Source organism: Lampris incognitus, chromosome 6 (genome assembly GCF_029633865.1).
Source record: "Lampris incognitus isolate fLamInc1 chromosome 6, fLamInc1.hap2, whole genome shotgun sequence".
Classification (NCBI taxonomy): Eukaryota; Metazoa; Chordata; class Actinopteri; order Lampriformes; family Lampridae; genus Lampris; species Lampris incognitus.
This window is the reverse complement of record NC_079216.1, coordinates 18,630,621-18,655,753: the sequence shown is the minus strand read 5'-3', so window position 1 is coordinate 18,655,753 and position 25,133 is coordinate 18,630,621. Positions and strand designations below refer to the sequence as shown.

Here is a 25,133-nt window from a genome sequence, read left to right as displayed (position 1 = left end):
CCCCTCTTCATCTTGATTGTCTAATCCTCCTCCTTCTCTCTCGCTCTCTCCGTCCTGTTGATTCTTTCCCGTCTCTTTCCTTCTCACTCCTTCAGAACCAGAGCGAGTCCACAGCCTCCACTGCCGGCCCCAGAGCTCCACCTCCATCTTATGCTCTTGGGGTCCCCCAGAGGCCGACTTTGACTCCTACACCATTGAGTGTCTCCACAAGGACTCCCGCACCCTGGTCTACTCCCGCCGCACGAGCCACGACTCCACCACCTACCTCATCACCCAGCTGGAGCCCCACAAGCACTACACCGTCTCCGTCAAGGCCATCTCCAACAGCATGACCAGCGAGGCCGCCCAGGACAGTGTGGTCACCATGATAGACCGTGAGTACTAATGGCTGCCTTTACTCGGCTCCACACCATAAAATGTCATTTTCAACCAAACAGTGAGTTACCAAGTTTGAGATTACCTAAGAGTAAGATTGAAAATGTGGTATGAACACCAGATTTCTTTGTTAGGGTAAGCAGAGAAGGAGGTAATGATGACGTTCTTAAAGGGGAACGCCATCTGCATTCTTTGCTGGTTTGTTCAAATGGAAACGCCAACTCAGCCGTTAGCAAAAAGCGGTGACGTGGGTTACAGCACTGATGCCTGATCCACCCCTCCAGAGACCCCCCCCCAAAAAAAATTTGCTGTTAAGGCAAATGGGTCTCAAGTGTCAATCAAAGGGTCTCGGACCCCCACCCCACCCCGAGAACTCCTGTATTTTCCACCCAGTTGAAAAGTGTTAATTTTGTTTATGAAAAAAATATGAACACTTCTCTACTCAAATTTGCTTCCGTGCTGTCACTGAAGAAGTTTTGTCAGACAAAAATAACTGGGGGAGCAACATTTGGCTTCAGAATCTTTTCTTTTCAGCCAAACATTTCTGCTTGCATAAAATCATAGTCATTCTGGGTGAAATGCAATCTGCATACCTGTATATTTTTAATGGTATATACCCTGTGTGTTTCCATCATTAATTGGGTGTTTTATCACACTCAACCATTGCTTGTGAAGGTCACTGACTTTCTGTGAAAGCCAGTGAAAGTACAAGGGTTGCAGCCTAAATATTTTTTTTTTCAGTAGACTATGATAACCATCAACATTAACTACCATTCACATCAACAACTTGTAGGCTGTGCTTTAACAGAGACCACATTTTCATGGATCATTTTCTGAGTCAATTTTCTGGGCACTTTTCCCCTGTTTCACACTGAGCATCTCTTGCCCTTTGCATTTCTAGCACACAATTATGGTTTTTTGAGTCTTGGCTGATCCACTGTTGGTTGCAAATTCATCTTTGCAACAACCAAAGATGAATTTTGCAGAATTGCATAATCAAGGGTCTAAGGATAAAGTGTGTCGTCTGTTGTCATCTACTATATCTACCTTTTATTGGTCATGTGAATGTAAAGCCCAGATTCTTGCTGTTATAGTTTTGATAATATAAGCATATGCAGACAGCACGGTGGCGCAGTGGTTGGCGTGGTCACCTCACAGCAAGAAGTTTCTGGGTTTGAACCCCGGGGTTGCCCATCCTTGGGGTCATCCCAGGTCGTCCTCTGTGTGGAGTTTGCATGTTCTCCTTGTCTGTGTTGCTTTCCTCCGGGTGCTCCGGTTTCCTCCCACAGTCCAAAGACATGCCAGTCAGGTGAATTGGCTGTACTAAATTGTCCCTGGGTGTGAATTTGTCAGTCCTGTGATGGCCTGGCGGCCTGGTCAGGGTGTCTCCCCGCCTGTCGCCCAGTGATTACTGGGATAGGCTCTAGCATCCCGCGACCCCAATTGGGATAAGCGGTTTGGATAATGGATGGATGGATAGCCATATGCAAATGGCACCATATACTAACTACCATTGCAAAAGCCTCTAGGTAACACCTAAACACAACACACAGAGATGCAGACAAGGGGTGAACACGCTGTTGTGTGATTCTCAGGACGTTTTGATAAGGCAGTATGGCATTCATCTCTGCAGGGCCTCCTCTCCCGCCCCTCAGTACGCGGGTCGATGACCGGTCCGCTGCGGTCAGCAAGTCGTCCATCTTCTTCAGGTTCAACTGCAGCTGGTTCAGTGATGTCAATGGAGCCGTCACGTTCTTCACCATTGTGGTGACCGAGTCAGAGGGTAGGTGCACTGAGACACGCCATACCGGCATACTCATGCAGTCACACACACACACACACACACACACACACACACACACACACACACACACACACACACACACACACACACACACACACACACACATTTTTGATGCATATCACATTCACTCAAAAGTCCATTCAAATTGCATAATCTGCAACAAAATGTCAAGCAGTCATTATATCTCCACCTATCATGGTAATAACCAGAAAACCTGAATATTTCAAAAGTAATCGAAGGTAATCAATTGTGAAATGTAACTAAGCACATTTACCCAAGTGCTGTACTTAAGTACAATTTTGAGGTAATTGTACTTTACTTGAGTATTTCCATTTTATGCTACTTTATACTTTTACTTCACCACATTTCAGAGGCAATATGGTACTTTTTACTCCACTACATTTGACAGTGTTAGTTACTAGTTACTTTGCAGATTTAGATTATTAATACAAATTATAAATCAACTAATAATGTTATATTTTTATAGGCTAAGCTACGCAGCAGTTTAAAAAGTAATTGAAATTAGCCCCACATTTACCAGCTGCAACATTAAAGTGATGAACACATATTGCACCAATAATTATAGTCCAATAATATGATATATGATTCTGAAAGGGGTTGTTCTGCATAATGAGTACTTTTACTTACACTACTTTAAGTATATTTGATACTAATACTTTTGTACTTTTACTTAAGTACTATTTTGAATGCAGGACTTTTAGTATTTTTACACTGTGGTATTGCTACTTTTACATAAGTAAAAGTTCTGAATACTTCTTCCACCACTGAAGTTAATGCTGTACATGTTAAACATGTTTTGTAAATGCAGTGGAAGTTTGCTGATATTCTTCTTCTTTTTTTTGCAACTAGTCAAGTGTTAAAGGGTCTCTTTTTAAAGGTATTCTAAATCACAACAGCAAATTTCCACATTACAGGTACAGCATTACTAAACAAAAACATCTGGCCCAGCAGATGTTCTCAGTAGGTAGGTGTGCTGCTCGTCTGTGGTTGGTGATCCTGCCGCCTCTGGAACACCAACCCTCTTCTTTTCTGGTGGGAATCAATGCCCCATTTCTGGGACTCTTAAGCCACCTCTGCTTAGGTGGGACTCAAACCCTCCACCATCAACAATGGTGGGCCTCAGACCCACTCTGTCACTTAATATATAAGATCATGTACCCAGTTTAAATCAAGTACTAATTATCATGACCTAATCAGCACAAAAAAATAATCTGATGTCAGAAAAAGAAGGAATGATATAAAAACACAAGGCTGTACAAGATGTGTAATCTTTTGGCATACATTGATAGAGCTACAGGACATGGTTATGCATAACTGAAAAACATGGATGAAAAAGACATTCCCAATTTCACTGTATCTTTTTTCCTCGTTTATGTTTTTATGTGTTGTTATGTGTTTTATGTGTTGTTTTTATGTGAAATGATGCAGAACATCACAGCAGCACGCACCACAATTTTCCTTTTTCACCCCAACTGATCAATCCGTCTGCTGCCTTTAACCCACCTCTCCAGTCCCAGCCTTGCTCTCCATCCCAGGAAATTCCAAAGGAGTGACAATTAAGTGTTGCGAAGTGCAAAACACAGGGGGAAAATACAAACCCCAATTCCAATGAAGTTGGGACGTTGTGTAAAACGTAAATAAAAACAGAATACAATGATTTGCAAATCCTTTTCGACCTATATTCAATTGAATACACTACAAAGACAAGATATTTAATGTTCAAACTGATCAACTTTATTGTTTTCTTGCAAATATTCACTCATTTTGAATTTGATGCCTGCAACACGTTCCAAACAAAGCTGGGACAGGGGCATGTTCACCACTGTGTTACATAACCTTTCCTTTTAACAACACTCAATAAGCGTTTGGGAACTGAGGACACTAATTGTTGAAGCTTTGTAGGTGGAATTCTTTCCCATTCTTGCTTGATGTACGACTTCAGTTGCTCAACAGTCCGGGGTCTCCGTTGTCGTATTTTGCGCTTCATAATGCACCACACATTTTCAATGGGAGACAGGTCTGGACTGCAGGCAGGCCAGTCTAGTACCCGCACTCTTTTACTACGAAGCCACGCTGCTGCAACACGTGCAGGATGTGGCTTGGCATTGTCTTGCTGAAATAAGCAGGGACGTCCCTGAAAAAGACGTCGCTTGGATGGCAGCATATGTTGCTTCAAAACCTGTATGTACCTTTCAGCATTAATGGTGCCTTCACAGATGTGCAAGTTACCCATGATGCCATGGGCACTAACATACCCCCATACCATCACAGATGCTGGCTTTTGAACTTTGCGTTGATAACAATCTGGATGGTCCTTGTCCTCTTTAGCCCGGAGGACACGACGTCCATGATTTCCAAAAACAATTTGAAATGTGGACTCGTCAGACCACAGCACACTTTTCCACTTTGCGTCAGTCCATCTCAGATGAGCTCAGGCCCAGAGAAGCCGGCGGTGTTTCTGGGTGTTGTTGATATATGGCTTTCGCTTTGCATGGTAGGGTTTTAACTTGCACTTGTAGATGTAGTGACGAACTGTGTTAACTGACAGTTCCTGAGCCCACGTGGTAATATCCTTTACAGAATGATGTGGGTTTTTAATGCAGTGCCGCCTGAGGGGTCGAAGGTCACGGGCATTCAATGTTGGTTTTCAGCCTTGCCGCTTACGTGCAGAGATTTCTCCGGATTCTCTGAATCTTTTTATGATATTTTGGACTGTAGATGACGAAATCCCTAAATTCCTTGCAGTTGTACGTTGAGAAACGTTGTTCTTAAACTGTTGGACTATTTGCTCACGCAGTTGTTCACAAAGTGGTGAACCTCACTCCATCCTTGCTTGTGAACGACTGAGCCTTTCGGGGATGCTCCTTTTATACCCAATCATGACACTCACCTGTTTCCAATTAACCTGTTCACCTGTGGAATGTTCCAAACAGGTGTTTTTTGAGCATTCCTCAACTTTCCCTGTCTTTTGTTGCCCCTGTCCCAGCTTCTTTGGAACGTGTTGCAGGCATCAAATTCAAAATGAGTGAATATTTGCAAAAAACAATAAAGTTGATCAGTTTGAACATTAAATATCTTGTCTTTGTAGTGTATTCAATTGAATATAGGTCGAAAAGGATTTGCAAATCATTGTATTTTGTTTTTATTCACGTTTTACACAATGTCCCAACTTCATTGGAATTGGGGTTTGTAATTAAATGGGAAACAAAGAAGAAAATGAGAATAAAAAGGAGACAACCTGCATACTGTTTACATTATGATTCTCTTGTTCAAAATATGAACTTCTTTGTGTCTTAAAGCCTCATTCAGCCTTTCTCTCTGACTTTTAAAGGCATTGAGAACCTCCAGCCGGCCCAGCAGCACCCTTTGCCCTCCTACACGGACTACAAATCCAACAGCTCCATTAAGTCCTACCAGACCAGCTACTTCTCCAGCCACTGCGCCGAGGGCCCAGACGCTGCCTCCCAGAGCTTTGAGATCAGCCTGGGCACAGGCATGGACCGCCTGGGAGGAGCATGTGCCCACAAACACACCCAGGACAGAGACAGAGATGCAGAGACAGACAGGGAGAGGAACATGTACCTATTCTGTGACGGACCACTCAAGCCCAAGACTGCATACAGGTACTGAGATGATAAAATTGAAGTTTACAAACTGTTGTGGATTTTTCTTATCCTTTTAATGAGCCCTTGCCCCAGCAACCTCTGGGAAGAATAATCATCGGACAAATAGTGGAGCAAACAGAGAATCTTTAATGCATCTGCAGATGGAGAGTCATATAGTCACAGAAGTCAGTCTGGGAGGATATGCTCTAACTTGAGTTGGAGGTAGTGGTTTTTTATAGAGCAGTCCGTCGCATCATACCCTATGTTCCTTGCATTAACCAAGGTGTTATCTTACAAAGGAATGCAGGAAAACATCTACGTTAATCATGTCCTGTGTCCGGTGTGTGTCTGTGGGTCCGTTGCACCTGTCTTCGCTGCACCGGGCAGTTCCTGGGATGCGGCAACAGGGAGGCAAGCATGATAACAGTTGGTATGTGGCCCCATCGGAGGCAAGCATGATAACAGTTGGTATGTGGCCCCATCGGAGGCAAGCATGATAACAGTTGGTATGTGCGTCTGCAGTGAGTGAGAAGTTTCATACACACAGAGAAGTGGAAAACTACAGAGTACATACGGAGTGCATATGGAGTACATTTTGTACTCCACAATTCCCCCCTTTTGTTCATTATTGAACAATGAGAGCAATAGGTGACATGGAAATAGTGGAAACCAGCACACATATCACGCGCACACAATAATAAAAAGTAACACGTAACTTAGAAATAATACAAATCGGCACACATAACATACATATACAGAAATGATAAACAGACATGAGAACAACCGGAAACGAAAGGTTTAACCAGTGCTCGTCATAAAGTATCATTCAAACGGGGGAGTCGCTGTCATTGGAGGAAGTGTAGGAGGATTCAGAACCGGAGTCCTTGTGGGGGGGCGGGGAAGAGGGGAACAGCAGTGGTGGAGAGGAGGGAGACGAAACAAGGTCCCCGTCCTATTGGGCAAGGAGGTGATAATACACGAGCTGAGTAGCAATGAGGCCGCGTATCACACGCCGAACTATGGGCACGATGCAGCAGGTGAGGAGTAGCAGGACACTCAGGAAAAGTGATGCTGCTATGACTCGGAGCGTAAAAGACATCAGGACCCAGTATCTGCATCAGCATCTCCGACATGAGCTGCACCGGATCTTTACCGGCCGCTCCACCTTCAGGAATGTTCAGTACATGGAGATTGGCCCTCTGAGATCGGTTCTCGAGGTTGTCGATTCGGTCCTGCAGAGACAGGTTTTGGGTTCGGAGCATTTTGATGGTGGACTCAGCTGCAGTTAAACATTCAAAGTTGTCACTGGTTACAGACTCCACAGAGGCAAGGCGATTTCGGACTCTCAAAGCCAAACCCAAACCTATGGTCTCCAGAGCTAGGAAGCTGGTGCTAGTCTCATCTAGACAACCAGAGGGTCTTCATGTTGGAGGATTGGCTGGGCCAGGAGCAGACCACCCTCACCTCCTCTCTCACCCGGAAGCTGACCGGGACACCTTGGAGACCACCCTCACACAGACACAGCTCCTACAGCTGCGCTATGTGGCGGGTTGCTCTTTGTTCTGTCCAGCCGGGAGGTTGTCTTCCCGTGGAGCATACCCCGGGCCCCTGGACCCGGTACCACGGGAGTGGGGGTGTTACCCAGCTCGTCTGGAGGAGGGGCAGGAGCAGGTGGTGACAATATCTGGAGGGAAAAACTTTCAGAGAGAAACTGCACAACACTGAAAACACTGTCATTCTAGGATTCTGAAGATTCGTAGTCAACTTGATTCAGTGTTCTTCAGATACTTCCGCTATGATCTAAATTCGTATCCGTTTGTTTCTTATGAAGTAAAAAATCAAAAAAAACTGTACAGAAGAAGGCTCACAACCATTCTAAATTTCAATTCCTCAAAATCAAAGAAAACTGTACAGAAGAAGGCTCACAACCATTCTAGATTTCAATTCCTCATTCCCACTACCCCTCTTATTACACAAGAACAGAACACATTGTCTCAACCCATTTAACCATGAAGAACAAAAATGAAATTATGATATGATCAGTTTGTATGTTAGTTGTTAGTAAACCACAAACAATTTCAAGCAGTGAAATGAATCTGACTTTCATTTCATCCAAGCTGTTTACAAATGTTCTGAAGTCTGTAATGTTGTACTTATCTGAAATAAATTGTCTTTAAAGCTAAAACAGATGAGGGATGATAAAGATAGTTGTCTCAGATCCTGAACGTCCAAATAAAACCTAAATTAATAAAATCATAAGGTATCTTGTAAATCATTGAAACAATGAGCTGTTTGAAGACAAGAAACAAATGCCCCCCACCTTAACTAAATGAAACAACAAGAAGCCCCTTTCAAGGCCCCAAAAAGAGGGGCGGTGGGGTTTCAAAGGAAAGAAACGCGCAATTAACAATACAAAGAAATTGATGTACCCAGCCAAAACCAAATAAATCAAACCAAAAATGAGTCTTATGAGGAGGCTCAAAGTCATGGTAAAAAATAACATAAACATAGCCATAGCATAGACATTTAAAACACATGACTCAGTAGGTTTCATTCATATTCAAATAAAATGTAATTGTCCTCCACACAAGAAATTGTCAAAGAAATGAATACCCTCTTTAAAAAAAAAACAACATCCTAAAATTCACACCTTAGTGTTGAAAAAAAAAAACAAGTTCAATTTAACACAGAGGAAAGTCAACATAAAAACAAATGAACCAATGGGTGTCTTCTAATGGAAAGAAAAACAACAACAGCTTAAAACAACATAACTGTGGTTTACACTGTCCCTGTTACTCTCAAGGCAACCCCCCATTCCCCCAAGGTGTGAAGTGGGTAGGCAGTTGGTTCCCACCAGTTATTCTTTAAAAAAAATCCCAGTAACAGAAAGAAAAACAGAATAGGTAAAATTAAAAATATTGCAACTGTGGTGTTGGAAATAACAGAGTTCTGCTTAACAGTTCAGAAAATGAAACGGACAGGAAATCCTTCGGTTTTGGGGAATCCTAAAAGAAGTGAGGACAGGGTCAACTTAAAGTGAAAAATACGCCACAAAAACTTTTTCAATGCAACAAAAACAAAAACCAAAAAAAAAACCCGAATGGATATATCCCATTTTATATGAGGTACCTCAAAAAGAAAAGAAATAGATGTCTTGAAAGGATTTGAATAATCAATGCTTCAGGTTGGTGACTTTCTAAAGCCAGTTGCCAATCAAACAGGAACAAAAACAGGGTTGGGTCTGGTAAGGATGCTAAACGAGGTGGTCTCTGAAAAACCCCTCTCACACCCCAATTGTCAGGAAAACAAAAGGTTTGGAAAAGCCAAAACAAAACCTCCCCCAGCTTTTATATCCCCTTTTAAGCCACTCTCAAGGACTTGCAACTTCTAAACAACACAAAATGGCCAGACGGACAAACACCACGGAACAAACTATGAACACACACACAGACAAGTCATGTCAAACACAAAAGCCAGTCAGGGTCAGTCAAGGTGCGGTGGTTTCGTGTCATAGTCCTCTGTAGCTTTTTTTTCTTTCCCTACTTTCACACTCTTTCTCCCACATTTCCAAAATTCTTTCTTGCTCTGCCACATACTCCAACCATGTTGTAGGAATCTTTTTCCTTTCTAAGACCTTCGCTTTTCCCTTTTCCATGGACTGTCGGACTTCCATTAGTTTATTCTTGCTCAAAGTTCCTTCAACAGGAACCTCATGATCCTGTATCCAGTCTAAAACATGTTTTACCGAGTCTTCACCATATTTCCTTATCATTATCTGGTAAATCGCAACCTCCATATCTATCGGGGGCAGTTTACTGCCCTTGCTTCCTTTTTTTTTTCTTTTTCTTTCTTTTTTTTTTTTTCTTCACTTAATCCTACCAGGTAACCACTCTTATTAGTGCGAGACCGAGGATTTTTGCGCGTCGTCACTTGATCCTACCAGGTAACCACTTCAATAAGTGCGAGGCCGAGGGTGAACAACCGCTTATTATCGCGCTGGTTCACTGATCCTACCAGGTAACCACTTTAATAAGTGCAAGACCGAGGGTAAACAGCCGCTTATCGTTGCGCTGGTTCACTGATCCTACCAGGTAACTACTTCAATAAGTGCGAGACCGAGGGTGAACAGCCGCGTTTCATTGCGCTGGTTCACTGATCCTACCAGGTAACCACTTTAATAAGTGCAAGACCGAGGGTAAACAGCCGCTTATCGTTGCGCTGGTTCACTGATCCTACCAGGTAACTACTTCAATAAGTGCGAGACCGAGGGTGAACAGCCGCGTTTCATTGCGCTGGTTCACTGATCCTACCAGGTAACCACTTTAATAAGTGCAAGACCGAGGGTAAACAGCCGCTTATCGTTGCGCTGGTTCACTGATCCTACCAGGTGACCACTTTAATAAGTGCGAGACCGAGGGTGAACAGCCGCGTTTCATTGCGCTGGTTCACTGATCCTACCAGGTGACCACTTCAATAAGTGCGAGACCGAGGGTAAACAGCCGCGTTTCATTGCGCTGATTCACTGATCCTACCAGGTGACCACTTCAATAAGTGCGAGACCGAGGGTAAACAGCCGCATTATTGTCAGTGCACGACCTCATACGCGTTTTAAATGATCATTTTATCCTTTAAAGAATTCTGCTTACCCGTGCGATGAATCTCCCAGGGTTTTGCTGAGGAATCTCAGCGACACCGACCAAACGGACCACCCGCCTCTCCCTTTCTTCTTCTCAAACCTGCTGAGGTTATTGGGAGATCGGTGACTATGTCCTCATCCCGAGATGATCAGTCAGCCGGTTGTCCGTTTGGCGAGCGACGTGAGATCCCACTTCTGACACCAAATTGTTATGGATTTTTCTTATCCTTTTAATGAGCCCTGGCCCAGCAACCTCTGGGAAGAATAATCATCGGACAAATAGTGGAGCAAACAGAGAATCTTTAATGCATCTGCAGATGGAGAGTCATATAGTCACAGAAGTCGGTCTGGGAGGATATGCTCTAACTTGAGCTGGAGGTAGTGGTTTTTTATAGAGCAGTCCGTCGCGTCATACCCTATGTTCCTTGCATTAACCAAGGTGTTATCTTACAAAGGAATGCAGGAAAACATCTACGTTAATCATGTCCTGTGTCCGGTGTGTGTCTGTGGGTCCGTTGCACCTGTCTTCGCTGCACCGGGCAGTTCCTGGGATGCGGCAACGGGGAGGCAAGCATGATAACAGTTGGTATTTGGCCCCATCGGAGGCAAGCATGATAACAGTTGGTATGTGTGTCTGCAGTGAGTGAGAAGTTTCATACACACAGAGAAGTGGAAAACTACAGAGTACATACGGAGTGCATATGGAGTACATTTTGTACTCCACAAAACCAATCAGCCCTAAGCCTGTGGTCGGTCGGGGCACCCCCCGGATTGGCAGAGAGGGGGTGGAGCAGCGTCTGGGATGGCTCAAAAAGAGCGGGGTAATTGGCCAGATACAATTGGGGAGAGAGGGGGAAAATTGAAAATGGAAAAAAACAAAAAACAAAATGATGCCACTAAAAACATAAAACCAGAGAGAACAAACAGTGTCTGTCAACGAGTGACCAGCACTGATGGGGGGGGGGGGGTTGAGAGGGTTAAAAGTTATGGAAATATTGAAAAAAGTTCTGACAGTCATCCTGGCTGGCATTTGTTCTTTTGGACAGTGATTTTTTTTTTGTTTGGATATATGTTTTTGTCTTTTTGTTGCACTGCTGTGGGCTGGGGCAACAATCAATCAATCAATCAATCAATCAATAAATCAAGTTGCATTTTTCGTTTCATAAAATGACAAATAAAGTGTTCCTGATCCCTGATTTAGCAAAGATAGGAGCTTGTATAGTCTTTTTGAATAGGAAATATGTGTTCCATTGCGCATTATTCACTCCATACCAATGCATCCATGCCATAATTGACAGGTATACAAGTCAGTTTTCTCAAAAAGCCTTCAAAACCGGTCGCTTATGTTAATTCCGTTAAAATGGTGGATGGCATTGGAAATTGACTGTTAAGGCTTTTAAAGTTAAGTAAATTGTAAAAAATTCTCAGTTAACACAACCCCTGATCTACCACAGAGGGACATTAGTATTTTTCCAGAGTTTTATAGATCAGATTTGTCAAATGTACCTTTTTCTGAAACATATCCCAATTCTTGCATAATCATCTCACAAATAACTAGACAGATAGATAGATAGATAGATAGATAGATAGATAGATAGATAGATAGATAGATAGATAGATAGATAGATAGATAGATAGATAGATAGATAGATAGATAGATAGATAGATAGATAGATAGATAAATAGATAGATAGACAACAAAAGAAACAAGTGTCAAATACAACAGTGCTCTCGCTACATTTCTTGCTGTCATCTGCGACCCTTGAAACCCAGTTTGACACATCAGAGGTGGTGCAGCAGTCTGAGATGAACTTCTGAGATTCAACATTTCACCTCTCAGTGCTGAATAAAATGAAACTGAGCTCCTGCTCAAGGTAATTGTCTCTACTTGCTATGGAAAAAAAAACACGAGTGGCTTTGAATGTCTGAGGAATAGAGCGATTTTCAATGATGAGTTTAAATTTTGCACCTGCAATCATTTTATGAGTTAGAGTTTTTATTTTTTTTCAAATACGGAATCTCATTTTGTTAGAAAACCCCTCAAATGTGTTGCTATTTAGCAGCGCCGTCTGGTCGTGGATCAGCTAACCGGGGGTCCTCTGGTTTCTGGTCTGTCCTCTGCAGGCTCAGCGTGCGTGCCTTCACCCAGCTGTTTGAAGAGGAACAGAACGGCAGGACATCGCCCCTTTACACCGACACCTACTTGTCTCTTCCCGTGGTCACTGAGGCCGGTGAGGACCCTTTTTTTTTTAAAGAATAACCAAACCACTAGACCCTTTTAGTGAGTTTGCTGACATCTACAGTTTACAAGCAGCATTGACAGACAGCGCTAACAGCTGAATCAGAATCATGTTTATTGGCCATGTAGGTTTGCACATACATGGAATTTGACTCCGGTTTCGTGGCTCTCTCAGGGTACTTAACAAAGAATAACAACACTACAACACAACAATCTTCAGATATAGACACAAGGACTGACTATATACAGGCAAAATAAGAGGTGATGAAGTGCAGTGGTGCAGAGAATATATCAGAGATGCTAAAATAGATGTTAGTAGGTTGCTTACATACATGTCTGAGGTAGAGGGACATGACAGAGCATAACAGTATACGTATAATGTACAGTACAGTATATACAAAATGGTTGGATTTATTGACAGTGTTAAGCGTTCGTTTGAATTACAGCCCGCGGAAAGAAACTTTGGTTGTTTTGGGGTACAGTGCTCTGTAGCGCCTACCAGAGGGGAGGAGTTGGAACAGGTTGTGACCAGGGCGTGATGGGTCTGTAGTGATGTTGCCTGGAGGTGTATAGGTCCTGAATTGGGGGCAGGTTGGCACCAATGATTTTCTCTGCAGACCTAACTGTCCGTTGTAGTCTGTCCCTGTCCTGTTTGGTGGCCGAACCAAACCAGACAGTGATGGATGTGCAGAGGACAGGCTGGATTATTGCAGTGTAGAACTGAATCAGCAGTTCCTGAGGCAGGTTGAATTTCTTGAGCTGGCAGAGAAAATATATCCTCTACTGGGCCTTTTTGATGATTGTGTCATGTGATGATTGTCAATAGTACTGTCAGTGCTGGTTCTTTGACACACTTACAGCCAACAAAGTCATTATTAATGTTATTACCTGTAGCTGTGTTTATCCTGCTATGCTTACATCACAGAGTAGCAAGACCAGCCTGCCGTGTTTTTAACCTTTACATGATTTTTAACCTGTAGATGTCAGCAAACTCACTGAAATGGTCTAGGATTTAGTTATACTTTAAGGACAGTGTCCAAGTCGGGTACGTCCTATTTAGATTCCACCTTTGATAAGCAGGTTTATCACAAGGGTTTTTTGGTGTTCCGTAGAGCAGTCTGTAATTTTGTATGGAGATGTGTTGTACAAATAAGATTTATCTTTAGTAGTATCGGCAGTACTTGTTGAGCTCATATAGTAAATAAATGACTCAATTCGTCAAACTTTATTTGTATGGCACATTTTGTGCATAATGCTATGCAATGTGCTCTCCATCAGAGCGAGTTAAAAGTAAGGGGAGAAATATTTAAGTCCTGGCTTGGTCCGGCATCACAGGGAGCTGGTAGGGGGTAAGTGTGAGTGTGTCCTGCCACTGAAAGCAGGTGCTCCTACTGGTTGTGGGGCACCTTGATTGCCGCAGGTGGATATGGTGGAGTAGCATGGGCCTCCGCCCAGAGACCTGCAGCTGGCAGGTGATAAGAAGCGGTTTGCTGGCACCACATGTGTCACAGGATTCGTGTTGAAGTCCACACCCTCCCCAACCACTGTAGGACTCCTACTACAGTCAGACTTAGGAAAACAGGGAATTGGTGTATGTGTGCCTATGGTGTGTTGCTGGTGCATTTGTTTAAGTTCATGTGTGTGTCTGTGGGGGTGGGGGGTGAATATAAACCCTGGTTGTGGTGAGGGCCAGTTGCATGGATGTATGCATGGATGTGAGTGTGCTGATGGAGAGTGTTGGGGTAGTGTACAGGGAAGGGTTGGGGTTGGGATCGATCCCCAAAAAATAGGATAAGATAATTCACCGCCTTAGTCAAAGTGAGGAAGGAAGAGTGGCAGTAGCGGTGCTGGCTGTAGTACTGGCAGTGATAATTGTAGTGGTTGTAGCAGTAGTAGTCATACTAGCAATAGCAGCAGTAGCAGCAGTAGTACTCGCTGTTGTCATCATAAAAATCTTTATATGAGTTGCAAATAAGTGTGTGATGAGCTTGGAAATGTTGTCTCTTGCTTCCCCAGAGCCAATGAGTGGTGTGATTGAGGGCATCAGCGCTGGCATGTTCCTCATCGCTATGATGGTGGGAGTCGCCGCCCTGCTCATTTGCAGACAGAAGGCCCGCAAAGTGTGAGTATCCGTCTTCGTTCAATACACACAGTGCTGCTATGGCTACAAAGTCATGAAGTTTTGTTCATTTCCACTTCTGTGTAAAATACCGGCAGTTAAAAGTTTAAAAGGCCTATACTAATAAGTCCATAAAGGGGAATATTATACTAATATTAATATCCTGTTGTGGGGCATCCGGGTGGCATAGTGGTCTATTCTGTTGCCTACCAACACAGGGATCATCGGTTCGAATCCCCATGTTGCCTCCGACTTGGTCGGGCGTCCTACAGACACAATTGTCCGTGTCTGCAGGTGGGAAGCCGGATTTGGGTGTGTGTCCTGGTCACTGCACTAGCGCCTCCTCTGGTCTGTCGGGTCACCTGCTGGGGAACTGGGGGGAATGGTGTGATTCTACCACATGCTACGTCCCCCCTGGCGAAACTCCTCACTGTCAGGTGAAAAGAAGCGGCTGGTGACTTCACATGTTTTGGAGGAGGCATGTGGTAGTCTGCAGCCCTCCCCGGATCGGCAGAGGGGGTGGAGCAGAGACCGGGACAGCTCGGAAGAATGGGGTAATTGGCCAGGTACAACTGGGGAGAAAAAGGGGGGGGAATATATGTTTATATATTTATATATATATCCTGTTGTGATGATAATGAAGTATTGCTCCATTCAGTGGGCGGGTGCTTTGGTTTCCTGCTCTCATACCCCAGCAGCTCAACAACGCTCAGCATGTACCTGATGACACAGACACACACACACACACACACACACACACACACACACACACACACACACACACACACACACACACACACACACACACACACACACACACAATGGTGCTGCTCAGTCACCATCACTAGTAGAGTGTGGCCGTACTGGCGTTTCCCAGTGGCCGCCAGCTATAGACTGGTTTTACTGGGGGCAGTGTGTCCATGTGTGAATATGAAGTGAGATTGTGGTGAAAAAAAAAAGTCTGTCCTCAGGATAAACAAAAAGTAAAAAATGTTGCCCTGTGTTCACAGGAGTGTTCAGGACAGGCCGATGGTCAGGATGAGCATGAGGAGAGAGCGACCTCTCCCCGGGGTGCACATGGGTGTCAGAGGGTAAGAAAACAGTAATCCAATACCCCATTAAAGGAATTCTCAACCTGTGTCCTGTGGCTTGCCGAGGGTGACAGGCCCAGATGTGCTCTGAAATAACACAATAATAATAATACAACGCTACTGCAGCTGCAGCGACTGCTGCTACCACCACCACTGCTGATGATACAGAATATAAATCTGTTTCAGTCCTGTTCATAAGCAACTTTCATAAGCAAGCACAAGCTACAGTGACGAAAACCAAAACCAAATGCATCAAAAACACAATAAAATAACTAATGGTGAAAATTAACATAAAGTAACATTAAGATGAATTTAATGATCACAGCACAGTGGAAACAATGACATAACCGCTATTAAGTGATTTAAAAGATCCTGATTTTGCCAGCCTGATGGTTTGAATTTAACCGAGCGAAGGCCAAAAAGTTACATAAACTTTATCCAGCATCAGTTTTGTGAGATTAAGATCACACCTCTCTCTTTTTTTCTTTTTTTTTTGTTTGTTTGAGCAGTTTGGGCCTTGCCCAGTGGCTCACTGGGTTTACTGGTCTTGTTGTTTTTACGAAGCACATTTTTAAAAAGGATAAGCCAGTGTGTTAAATGATTAGGTGTGCCTTGGAAGGCAACGCGCCTCGTCAGTAAAAACACAGACAAACACTGGTGTAAGACGGCTTTCTTGTGCGAGTGATTTTTTTTGGGTACATGTAGTTTGTTGTGTAAAACATCTGGACATAATCAAGTGTCATAATCAGCTGTTGACTAACTTCTCTTCCTTCTGTTTCAGTAACCGTCGCATCTCAAGGTACTTTTTTTTTGAGGGGGGGTTTTAAGCAAAAATTCTAAGTTTTGTTTTGGGTTTTTTTTTGCCGTTTGGGATGTGTTGCATGTGAATTATTTCCTCTGTACCCTTTAGCCCTATCAAGATCATGCACTTTGACGCTCACTTTGCCAAGCTGCAGGCCGACTCCAACTACCTGCTGTCCGAGGAGTATGAGGTGAGAGGTGACCCGCTGCACATACAGACCCAGGGAGGGGCCTTATTTTACATTGATTACTATATAGAGTCACATGGTGTGCATATAGATGTACAGGAGTCTCATTGGTGATGACGGTTTAGAGACATATCGATGAAGCTCGTAGTAATAGTAAGAGTAAGAGTAATGGATTACATTTTGACATACACAGCACTAGGATACCACCTCACCATATACAGTCCAAATGGAGAGTGCTGTCCATCACTCCGTATGTTTTTCAGTACTATTTATCTTTCTACAAACCGTTAAATTGCTGCACTTATTGCTCGTATGCACATTACTGAAACATGTGATTAGATCCAGCTTAGAAAAACAGCAGGATGGGATGTCTGGGTAGCGCAGCGGTCTATTCCGTTGCCTACCAACACGGGGATCGCCAGTTCGAGTCCCCGTGTTACCTCCGGCTTGGTCGGGCATCTCTACACACACAATTGGCCGTGTCTGCGGGTGGGAAGCCAGACGTGGGTATGTGTCCTGGTCGCTGCACTAGCGCCTCCTCTGGTCATTCGGGGCACCTGTTCGGAGGGGAGGGGGAACTGGGGGGAATGGCGCGATCCCCCCAGGCGCTACGTCCCCCCTGGCGAAACTCCTCACTGTCAGGTGAAAAGAAGCGGCTGGCGACTCCACGTGTATCAGAGGAGGCATGTGGTAGTCTGCAGCCCTCCCCGGATCAGCAGAGGGGGGTGGAGCAGCTACCGGGACGGCTTGGGAAAGTGGGGTAATTGGCTAGATTCACTTGGGCAGAAAACAAAAGGGGGGGGAGTGAGTTTCAGGTTAAGCTCATTTCTGTTCATCATTCTATGAATTACCCTTCTATGAATATCTCTCTAAAATATAAAAGTTGTAGTTTATAGAAACGTTTGTCTCTGTTAATCTAAGGTTTGAATCCCGTACTGCACCAGCCTGAAAACAATTCTGGATTTTCTGACCCTTTTGTGCTGCCCGTTAGTTTGCGGGCCTACCTGCTCTGTTGCCCGCTCGGAACGAAACAGTTAATGAACTCTTAAAAAGCCTGATGTTATTGTTCTTGGCTTAGGACCTGAAAGATGTGGGCCGTAACCAGCCCTTAGACACGGCTCTACTGCCAGAGAACCGCGGCAAGAACAGATACAACAACATCCTTCCCTGTGAGTGGGTGGCAGAAATATGGCGTGGTTAACAGAAATGACACAGCGTTTTGAAGGCCACACCCCTTCTTGTTTGGCAACCTTAATGCTGCTCGGCGCCTCATACCAGCGCTTATGTGTCAACCTCTCTCTCCCTTTCAGATGACTCAACGCGGGTGAAGCTGTCCTGTGTGGATGACGATCCGTGCTCGGACTACATCAACGCCAGCTACATTCCTGTAAGCTCGCCAATGGCCGGACCTGTCAGGAGGTTCCATGTTTCAGACGTGGACGGGTCTGCTTAAAGTGTGCCAAATGGGACTTTACGTTCCAAGTTGACTATTTCAGCATGACATAATAAAGCTCGTAGGCCAACTTCATTGCATCACTCATAAAGAAGCAGGGAGGTGGAGCCAAGCCAGGACACCAGATCTTCAGTCTATCAGCCAATTAATAATTTCTATAATTGGTGTTAGGGGAAACAAATGTGTGTAGTAAGAGGGGTGAACTTAGATTGTAAACATGCATTAAAGAATGAACTGTTCAATTCTTGTATCCAAACATAGTGGCACGAAGATTATCTTTCTTATTTTTCCCTCTTCTTCTTCTTTTCTCATTCCTACCATCATGGCGTTCTTGATTTGGCACTGGTTATCTTCACTGCTTTATGTGAACATCTGTTCCAGGGAAACAACTTCCGCAGGGAGTACATCGCCACCCAGGGGCCTCTCCCAGGGACCAAAGATGACTTCTGGAAGATGGTGTGGGAACAGAATGTCCACAACATCGTCATGGTTACCCAGTGTGTGGAGAAAGGCAGGGTGGGTGAGGAGAGGCTCGTACCAGTGTTTCAGATGAGCTTTTGTTTTAGTTTTCTGAATGTAGTCCTAATTTGAAATACCAAAACTGAATTTGCTGATCCTTACTGAATGAGTCAAATAGAAGAGAGATCAGTCCCCCCACATCATGAATTTGTTCGCCGAAGGCAGAAAATCAGGGCAAAGTGAATGTATAATACATCACTTGCCTCGTGTGCTCCTGAGCAAAGCACTAAACCCTCAGCTGCTCTGGTCAAACCTCTGTGTGTCCGATAGCAGAAGTGGTGGAAATGAGCTGCTCTTGAGTTTGAATGACTATAGTAATTGTGTGAGTATGAAATTGGGCATAGTGGAAAACGAGCTTGCAAACTCAACGAACCATCTCATGACACGTAAGGTAAAGATGAATACTGCTTTACACTTGACCTTTTTACAGTCAGTAGTTCAATAGGTAAAAAATAGCAGCTTGACCTTTATCATTTCCAAGTTGTGTAAGAAATGATATTTTGTCAGTCAAGTTACTGACTTAATTTAACAAGATAATTTAACAAGATTAAACATAATTTAACAAAATTAAAGATTTAACAAAATTAAATTTTGTTAAAAAGATTTGTTAAATTTAACAAAATTTAATTTTGTTAAAAAAATGTAACAAAATTAAAGATCATTTAACAAGATAAAAGATAATTTAACAAAATAAACAAGATAATTCAACAAAATTAAAGATAATTTAACAAGATATTGGTAGTGTAGCGGTCTATTCCGTTGCCTACCAACACAGGGATCTCAGTTTGAATCCCCGTATTGCCTCCGGCTTGGTCGGGCTACAGACACAATGGGCCATGTCTGCGGGTGGGAAGCCGGATGTGGGTATGTGTCCTGGTCACTGCACTAGCGCCTCCTCTGGTTGGTCAGGGCGCCTGTTCGGGGGGGAACTGGTGGGAATAGCGTGATCCCTCCAGGCGCTACGTCTCCCTGGAGAAACTCCTCACTGTCAGGTGAAAAGAAGCGGCTGGCGACTCCACATGTATCGGAGGAGACATGTGGTAGTCTGCAGCCCTTCCCGGATCGGCAGAGAGGGTGGAGCAGCAACCGGGACGGCTCAGAGTCAGGTAATAGGCCAAGTGCAATTGGGGAGAAAAAAAGGGAAAAACATTTGGAGGTTAAAACTCCCCTTTCTTTCTATCCAGGTAAAATGTGACCACTACTGGCCATTTGACCATGACCCTCTGTACTACGGAGACCTGATCGTCCAGATGCTGTCGGAGTCCGTTTTGCCCGAGTGGACCATACGAGAGTTCAAGATCTGCAGTGTACGTTTGCATACTACTGACCCCACAGTTTGTTGTGGAGCTCTTGTCAGGACTTACTGACCACACACACACATTGCATTTCAGATGAAGGACGCCAAGCCACCTAACTTTCAGACAACACAGAACTGTCAACTGTCGTGAGCATGATCGTTTGTTTTAATGCACAAGGTTGTACCTGATGAGTGGAGTTAAATGCAGTAGGTCAAGTCAGGTCATCTCAGGTGAGGCGAGGTGTCACTCCAACAAGTTTTACTAAACTGACCTTCAGATTGTCTCAGTTTCACTTCCTGCTCATTAAATTATGTTGTATGACTAATCTCTCAGATTATAATCAAAGCAGGTTTAAAACAAACTGAACTGAAGCAAATTTCCAAATGGATACCACTGGCCCATTTATTATTTACATACATACTTACTTATTTGTTTGTTAATAAATATAGTAATAATAACAATGATGATGATGATAATAATAATAATAATGATATTTCCTTATATAGCAGAAAGATCATGTGCCCACTTCACACTTTAAGCTGATGCTGTCAGTGGGTGGGGGTGACCAGGGAGGTACTAGTCTGGTGTCTGTCTGAGGAGGACGGTGACTGTCTACAGAGGTCACTGTTCTACGGCCTGTAATATTTAGCTCGTGGGTCAGTCTCTCCGATCGGGACGCGCTGAGCTGTTGTGACCATGTGGTTTTTCTTGGTCTCAGGAGGAGCAGCTGAGCTACTCCAGGGTGGTGCGTCAGTTTCATTACACGGTGTGGCCCGACCACGGCGTGCCAGAAACCACCCAGTCCCTCATCCAGTTCGTCCGGACCGTCCGCGACTACATCAACAGGACTCCTGGATCTGGACCCACCGTGGCCCATTGCAGGTGCTGACCAAGAGCCGATCGAGTTTTTTATGTTTTCATATCTCGAGATGTCTTCCATTGCACAAATAAAGTGTGTGTGTGTGTGTTAATACTGGCCAGATGACTTTATGCATGCTCAATAGTCTAGATAAGGGAATCACTGGCCAGATGACTTAACCTGAGAAAGAAGCAATGCAGCTAAAACACTAAAACAAGGGATTCATTATTAATTCAAGGTGAAGTAATTAAAGGTTAATATGAACTTGTTCTTGTATGTAGCAGTATGACGGGGAATGTCTCTGTGTCAGCGTCACCAAGGCAAATTTCTACAGACTGCTTGTACCCTGCAAATGACGCGGCTCTGACCCTGGCTGGGATTTCAGTCTTGAACTTAAATATGAACTGGTTATCTGTCCTCCCTCCCCTCCTCCAGTGCCGGAGTAGGACGTACAGGGACCTTCATAACTCTAGACAGGGTGCTACAGCAGATGGACACCAAGGACACTGTGGACATCTACGGTGCTGTCTTTGACCTGCGCCTCCACCGATCCCACATGGTGCAGACTGAAGTAGGTCGATGCCGCATGGGCGACTGAATGAGCATAGCTGCAGTGGGACAGTGTGTGTACATGCATGTGTGCATGTGTGCATGTGTGTGAGAGAGACAGAGTGTGTGTGTGTGTGTGTGTGTGTGTGTGTGTGTGAGAGAGAGTGAGTGTATGAGATGTAGAGAAAGTTTGTGCCATGCTCTACCCATTGAGCTGAACAGTGAATTAAACAGCCAACCTCATTAGTGTTGTCCCTTGCACTGCACTAACCCCTGTAGTGTCGCTGCCATGCTCTACGAAACACTTCTCTCGACCCAATACCCATTCTGTGAGCTGACAGTATTAAGATTCATATTGTCTTTGTCTGAGAAAGTTGGGACAAAATGTAAAACTGATGAAAGGAAGGTTTATCCTACAGTACATATATTCCTGTACATATTCCCTTCAACTCTAAATTGTGTTTGCAGCCATACAGTAAGTCTGGTAGACTTGCTTTCACTGTAGATGAAGAATCTCTCGGGCGTACAAAACGTTACAAATCTCAGTGATACAGTCCATAAAAACCCAATAGCAGGGCACTACACGGTGCAACAAAACTTTATGCATAACATCAAGTTCACAGGCATGCAAAAAAATATTTCTTTTGACACTTTCTGTTGCTAGTATATTACAGAAAAAGCCACAAATCCAATACTCAAATCGCTTTTGCTCACTTCAGTAGTGTTTGGTAGGACTCTCCTGGGAAAATGATAGCATTTAAAGTCTTCATCTCATGCAAAACTCATGCAAAACTCATGCAAAACCTCTACCAACCAATGCTGCAAAGTCTGTCGCAGTTAAAGACAAACGTTATCTGCAGTATTGTAGCTTAAATGTCGAGAGACCATAGGGGATGTTGAGTGGCAGGATGGCCTTGTGGTTCATGAGGTTGCCTGCCGGGTTTGATTCCAGTGCTGCCGTACCTCCCGGTCTTCTTATCGAGGGCAGCTGTGGTTCAGGAGGCAGAGCTGGCTGTCCGGTCACTGGAGAGTTGCTGGCTCCCCCAGGCAAAAAAAAAATGTTGAAATGTCCTTGAGCAAGACACATAACCCCTAACTGATCCTGATGAGCCGGTTGTTACCTTGCATGGTTGGCACCACCATGAGTGTGTGTGTGTGTGTGTGTGTGTGTGTGTGTGTGTGTGTGTGTGTGTGTGTGTGTGTGTGTGTGTGTGTGTGTGTGTGTGTGTGCATGGGTCAAATGCGAAGCATTCATTGTAAGGTGTTTTGGAAAAAGCACTATAAATGCAGTCCATTTACCATTTTACAGCATTGCCATAGTTATAGTGTATTGGAATGAATAGAAAAATACCAAGAAAAAGGTGTCCGGGTGGCATGGCGGTCTATTCCATTGCCTGCCAACATGGGGATCGCTGGTTCGAATCCCCGTGTTACCTCTGGCTTGGTCGGGAGTCCCTACAGACACAATTGGCCGTGTCTGTGGGTGGGAAGCCAGATGTGGGTATGCGTCCTGGTTGCTGAACTAGCACCTCCTCTGGTCGGTCAGGGCGCCTGTTCGGGGGGGAGGGAGAACTGGGGGGAATGGCGTGATCCTCCTACGTCCCCCTGGTGAAACTCCTCACTGTCAGGTGAAAAGAAGCGGCTGGCAACTCCACGTGTATTGGAGGAAACATGTGGTAGTCTGCAGCCCTCCCCGGATCGGCAGAGGGGGGTGGAGCAGCGACTGGGACGGCTTGGAAGAGTGGGGTAACTGGCCAAGTACAATTGGGGAGAAAAAGGGGGAAACCCCCCCCCCCTGAAAAATAAACGAATAAAGCCCCAACAGAACAAATCTGTAAAATGTGGGCGGGAGATAGAAGTTGTCAGCGTGTGCAGATTGAAGTGCCAGAGTGTCCTTTGGTATATACATGGTGAACTCAGTGTGACAACCTTCCCTCCATTATCTTTCTCTCTCCTCGCAGTGCCAGTATGCTTACCTGCACCAGTGTGTGCGCGACGTGCTACGAGCCAGAAAGCTGCACAATGAACAGGAGAACCTCCTGTACCCCATCTATGAGAATGTGAACCCCGACGCCCACAGAGGTATGTGTCTCCCATCTGCAGCAACGATGGGCATAAGTTAAAAGCATTGCCAGTTAGGACTAGATCTTATTTGCAATTCAAGTTGCTCAGTTTGGAAGATTGGAATTGAAAAAAGTGATTTAATCTGCAGTAAGAAATAATTCTTTTTTTTGTTATGTTTTTGGCCCACAGATATGGTGTACACCAGGCGTTAAAGATTGTATTGACTGCTGAATGAGAAACATTTTTATATATTTAGCACTATAGTAAAGAAAGGGATTTTTAAAAATCTTTTTAACTATTTTTGATATTTTGACCACGAGAAATTATAAGTAGAGGAAACCTTTACGGCTATTTAATTATAATAGAATATTATTTTAAACGAACTGTATATACTTACATCTTTATCTGTTTTTATTTGTATATATGTTGCTCTATATTTCTATAGTCGCTGCTTTTTAAATTACACAGGATCGTTGTATTTAATAAGCTGTAATATTTGCACATTATGACAGAGGCAAAGCCCAGATGAAATGCCACGACAGGCCGAAACCTATTTATCATCTGCTTCTCCGAATATAATACTGATGAATAGGTTACCCAAGTTTCCTTATACTACACCGTAAACATAATCTGCCTCACTGGCCGTTCCAGGTTGTTACTTATCATGGCTTCCAATGAAGTCAGCATATTTCTCCTGGCAGTAGTAAGTGTGCTGTCTTTATCTTGGGTTTCTATCAGGGACGAAAAGCTATGCCGTCAAACTCAACACCTCAGTCTGAGCATTGAGGCAAAGGCTGAACTGATTGTCTCCTGAACAAACAAATCATTATGCAGTTAGCAATAATGGGGTTTTGTTGAAGCCTTTCTGAAAGTCATCCATAATATATTAACTTTTGTAGATAAAATATTTATCGTTTCTTCCTTGGTGTAATGCTTGTTAATGACAATCTGTGTTGATTCAAGTTTATTTGCTGATGAATTAGACATTTGGTTTTCATTGTTCTAAAGCCATAGCCGATAACTTTATTCGAAGGAGAATAAGTGTTTTTTTTACATAAACCCATAGGAGATACTATACAGTGTTTAGTGTGTATTGCGTATATTCATTTTTTCCCAATTGTTAATTAATCTGTAAGAGATAGTTTCATTGAAACAATAATATCACGTGGAAGCAATTAAACCTCGTGAAAGCAGCTTGAAAAACAAATCTATGATCATTTATCCATCGGAGTACATACCTGCTCAAACATGACTGTTACACTCACTTTCAAAGAATGCTAAATAAGGACAATTGCACAATCAGTCACTGAGAAATTGTAACCGTTTGCTCCTTTCTTTGTCCACATAAATTACCCTATGTATATGACATATCATGACGCATTTTCTGTGGGTGTTTCAATAAAACAAGTAATTATGTATTTAAGATTGCATGACTGGCATACCATTACTTTCTATTAGTCATTCATTATGTCCCTCTTGGGAGAGGCCCTGGGTGTCCCAAACCACACTCCC

At 43.8% G+C, this 25,133-nt stretch overlaps 1 protein-coding gene across 1 annotated transcript in view; it reads left to right on the top strand.

Moving 5' to 3' along the window:
- Nucleotides 1-25,044, top strand: part of LOC130114476 (receptor-type tyrosine-protein phosphatase beta-like) — a 65,774-nt gene extending 40,730 nt beyond the window's left edge. The window contains exons 18-33 of the mRNA XM_056282355.1: nt 96-374; nt 2,009-2,158; nt 5,532-5,823; nt 12,566-12,672; nt 14,697-14,802; nt 15,810-15,890; nt 16,672-16,689; nt 16,801-16,882; nt 17,958-18,048; nt 18,190-18,266; nt 18,714-18,848; nt 20,036-20,158; nt 20,868-21,031; nt 21,444-21,579; nt 23,519-23,639; nt 23,811-25,044. Coding sequence (XP_056138330.1) covers nt 96-374; nt 2,009-2,158; nt 5,532-5,823; nt 12,566-12,672; nt 14,697-14,802; nt 15,810-15,890; nt 16,672-16,689; nt 16,801-16,882; nt 17,958-18,048; nt 18,190-18,266; nt 18,714-18,848; nt 20,036-20,158; nt 20,868-21,031; nt 21,444-21,579; nt 23,519-23,639; nt 23,811-23,833 — 1,985 coding nt within the window. The 3' untranslated portion in view covers nt 23,834-25,044. The remainder of the gene's footprint in view (nt 1-95; nt 375-2,008; nt 2,159-5,531; nt 5,824-12,565; nt 12,673-14,696; nt 14,803-15,809; nt 15,891-16,671; nt 16,690-16,800; nt 16,883-17,957; nt 18,049-18,189; nt 18,267-18,713; nt 18,849-20,035; nt 20,159-20,867; nt 21,032-21,443; nt 21,580-23,518; nt 23,640-23,810) is intronic.
- The last annotated feature ends 89 nt before the right edge of the window (nt 25,045-25,133 follow it).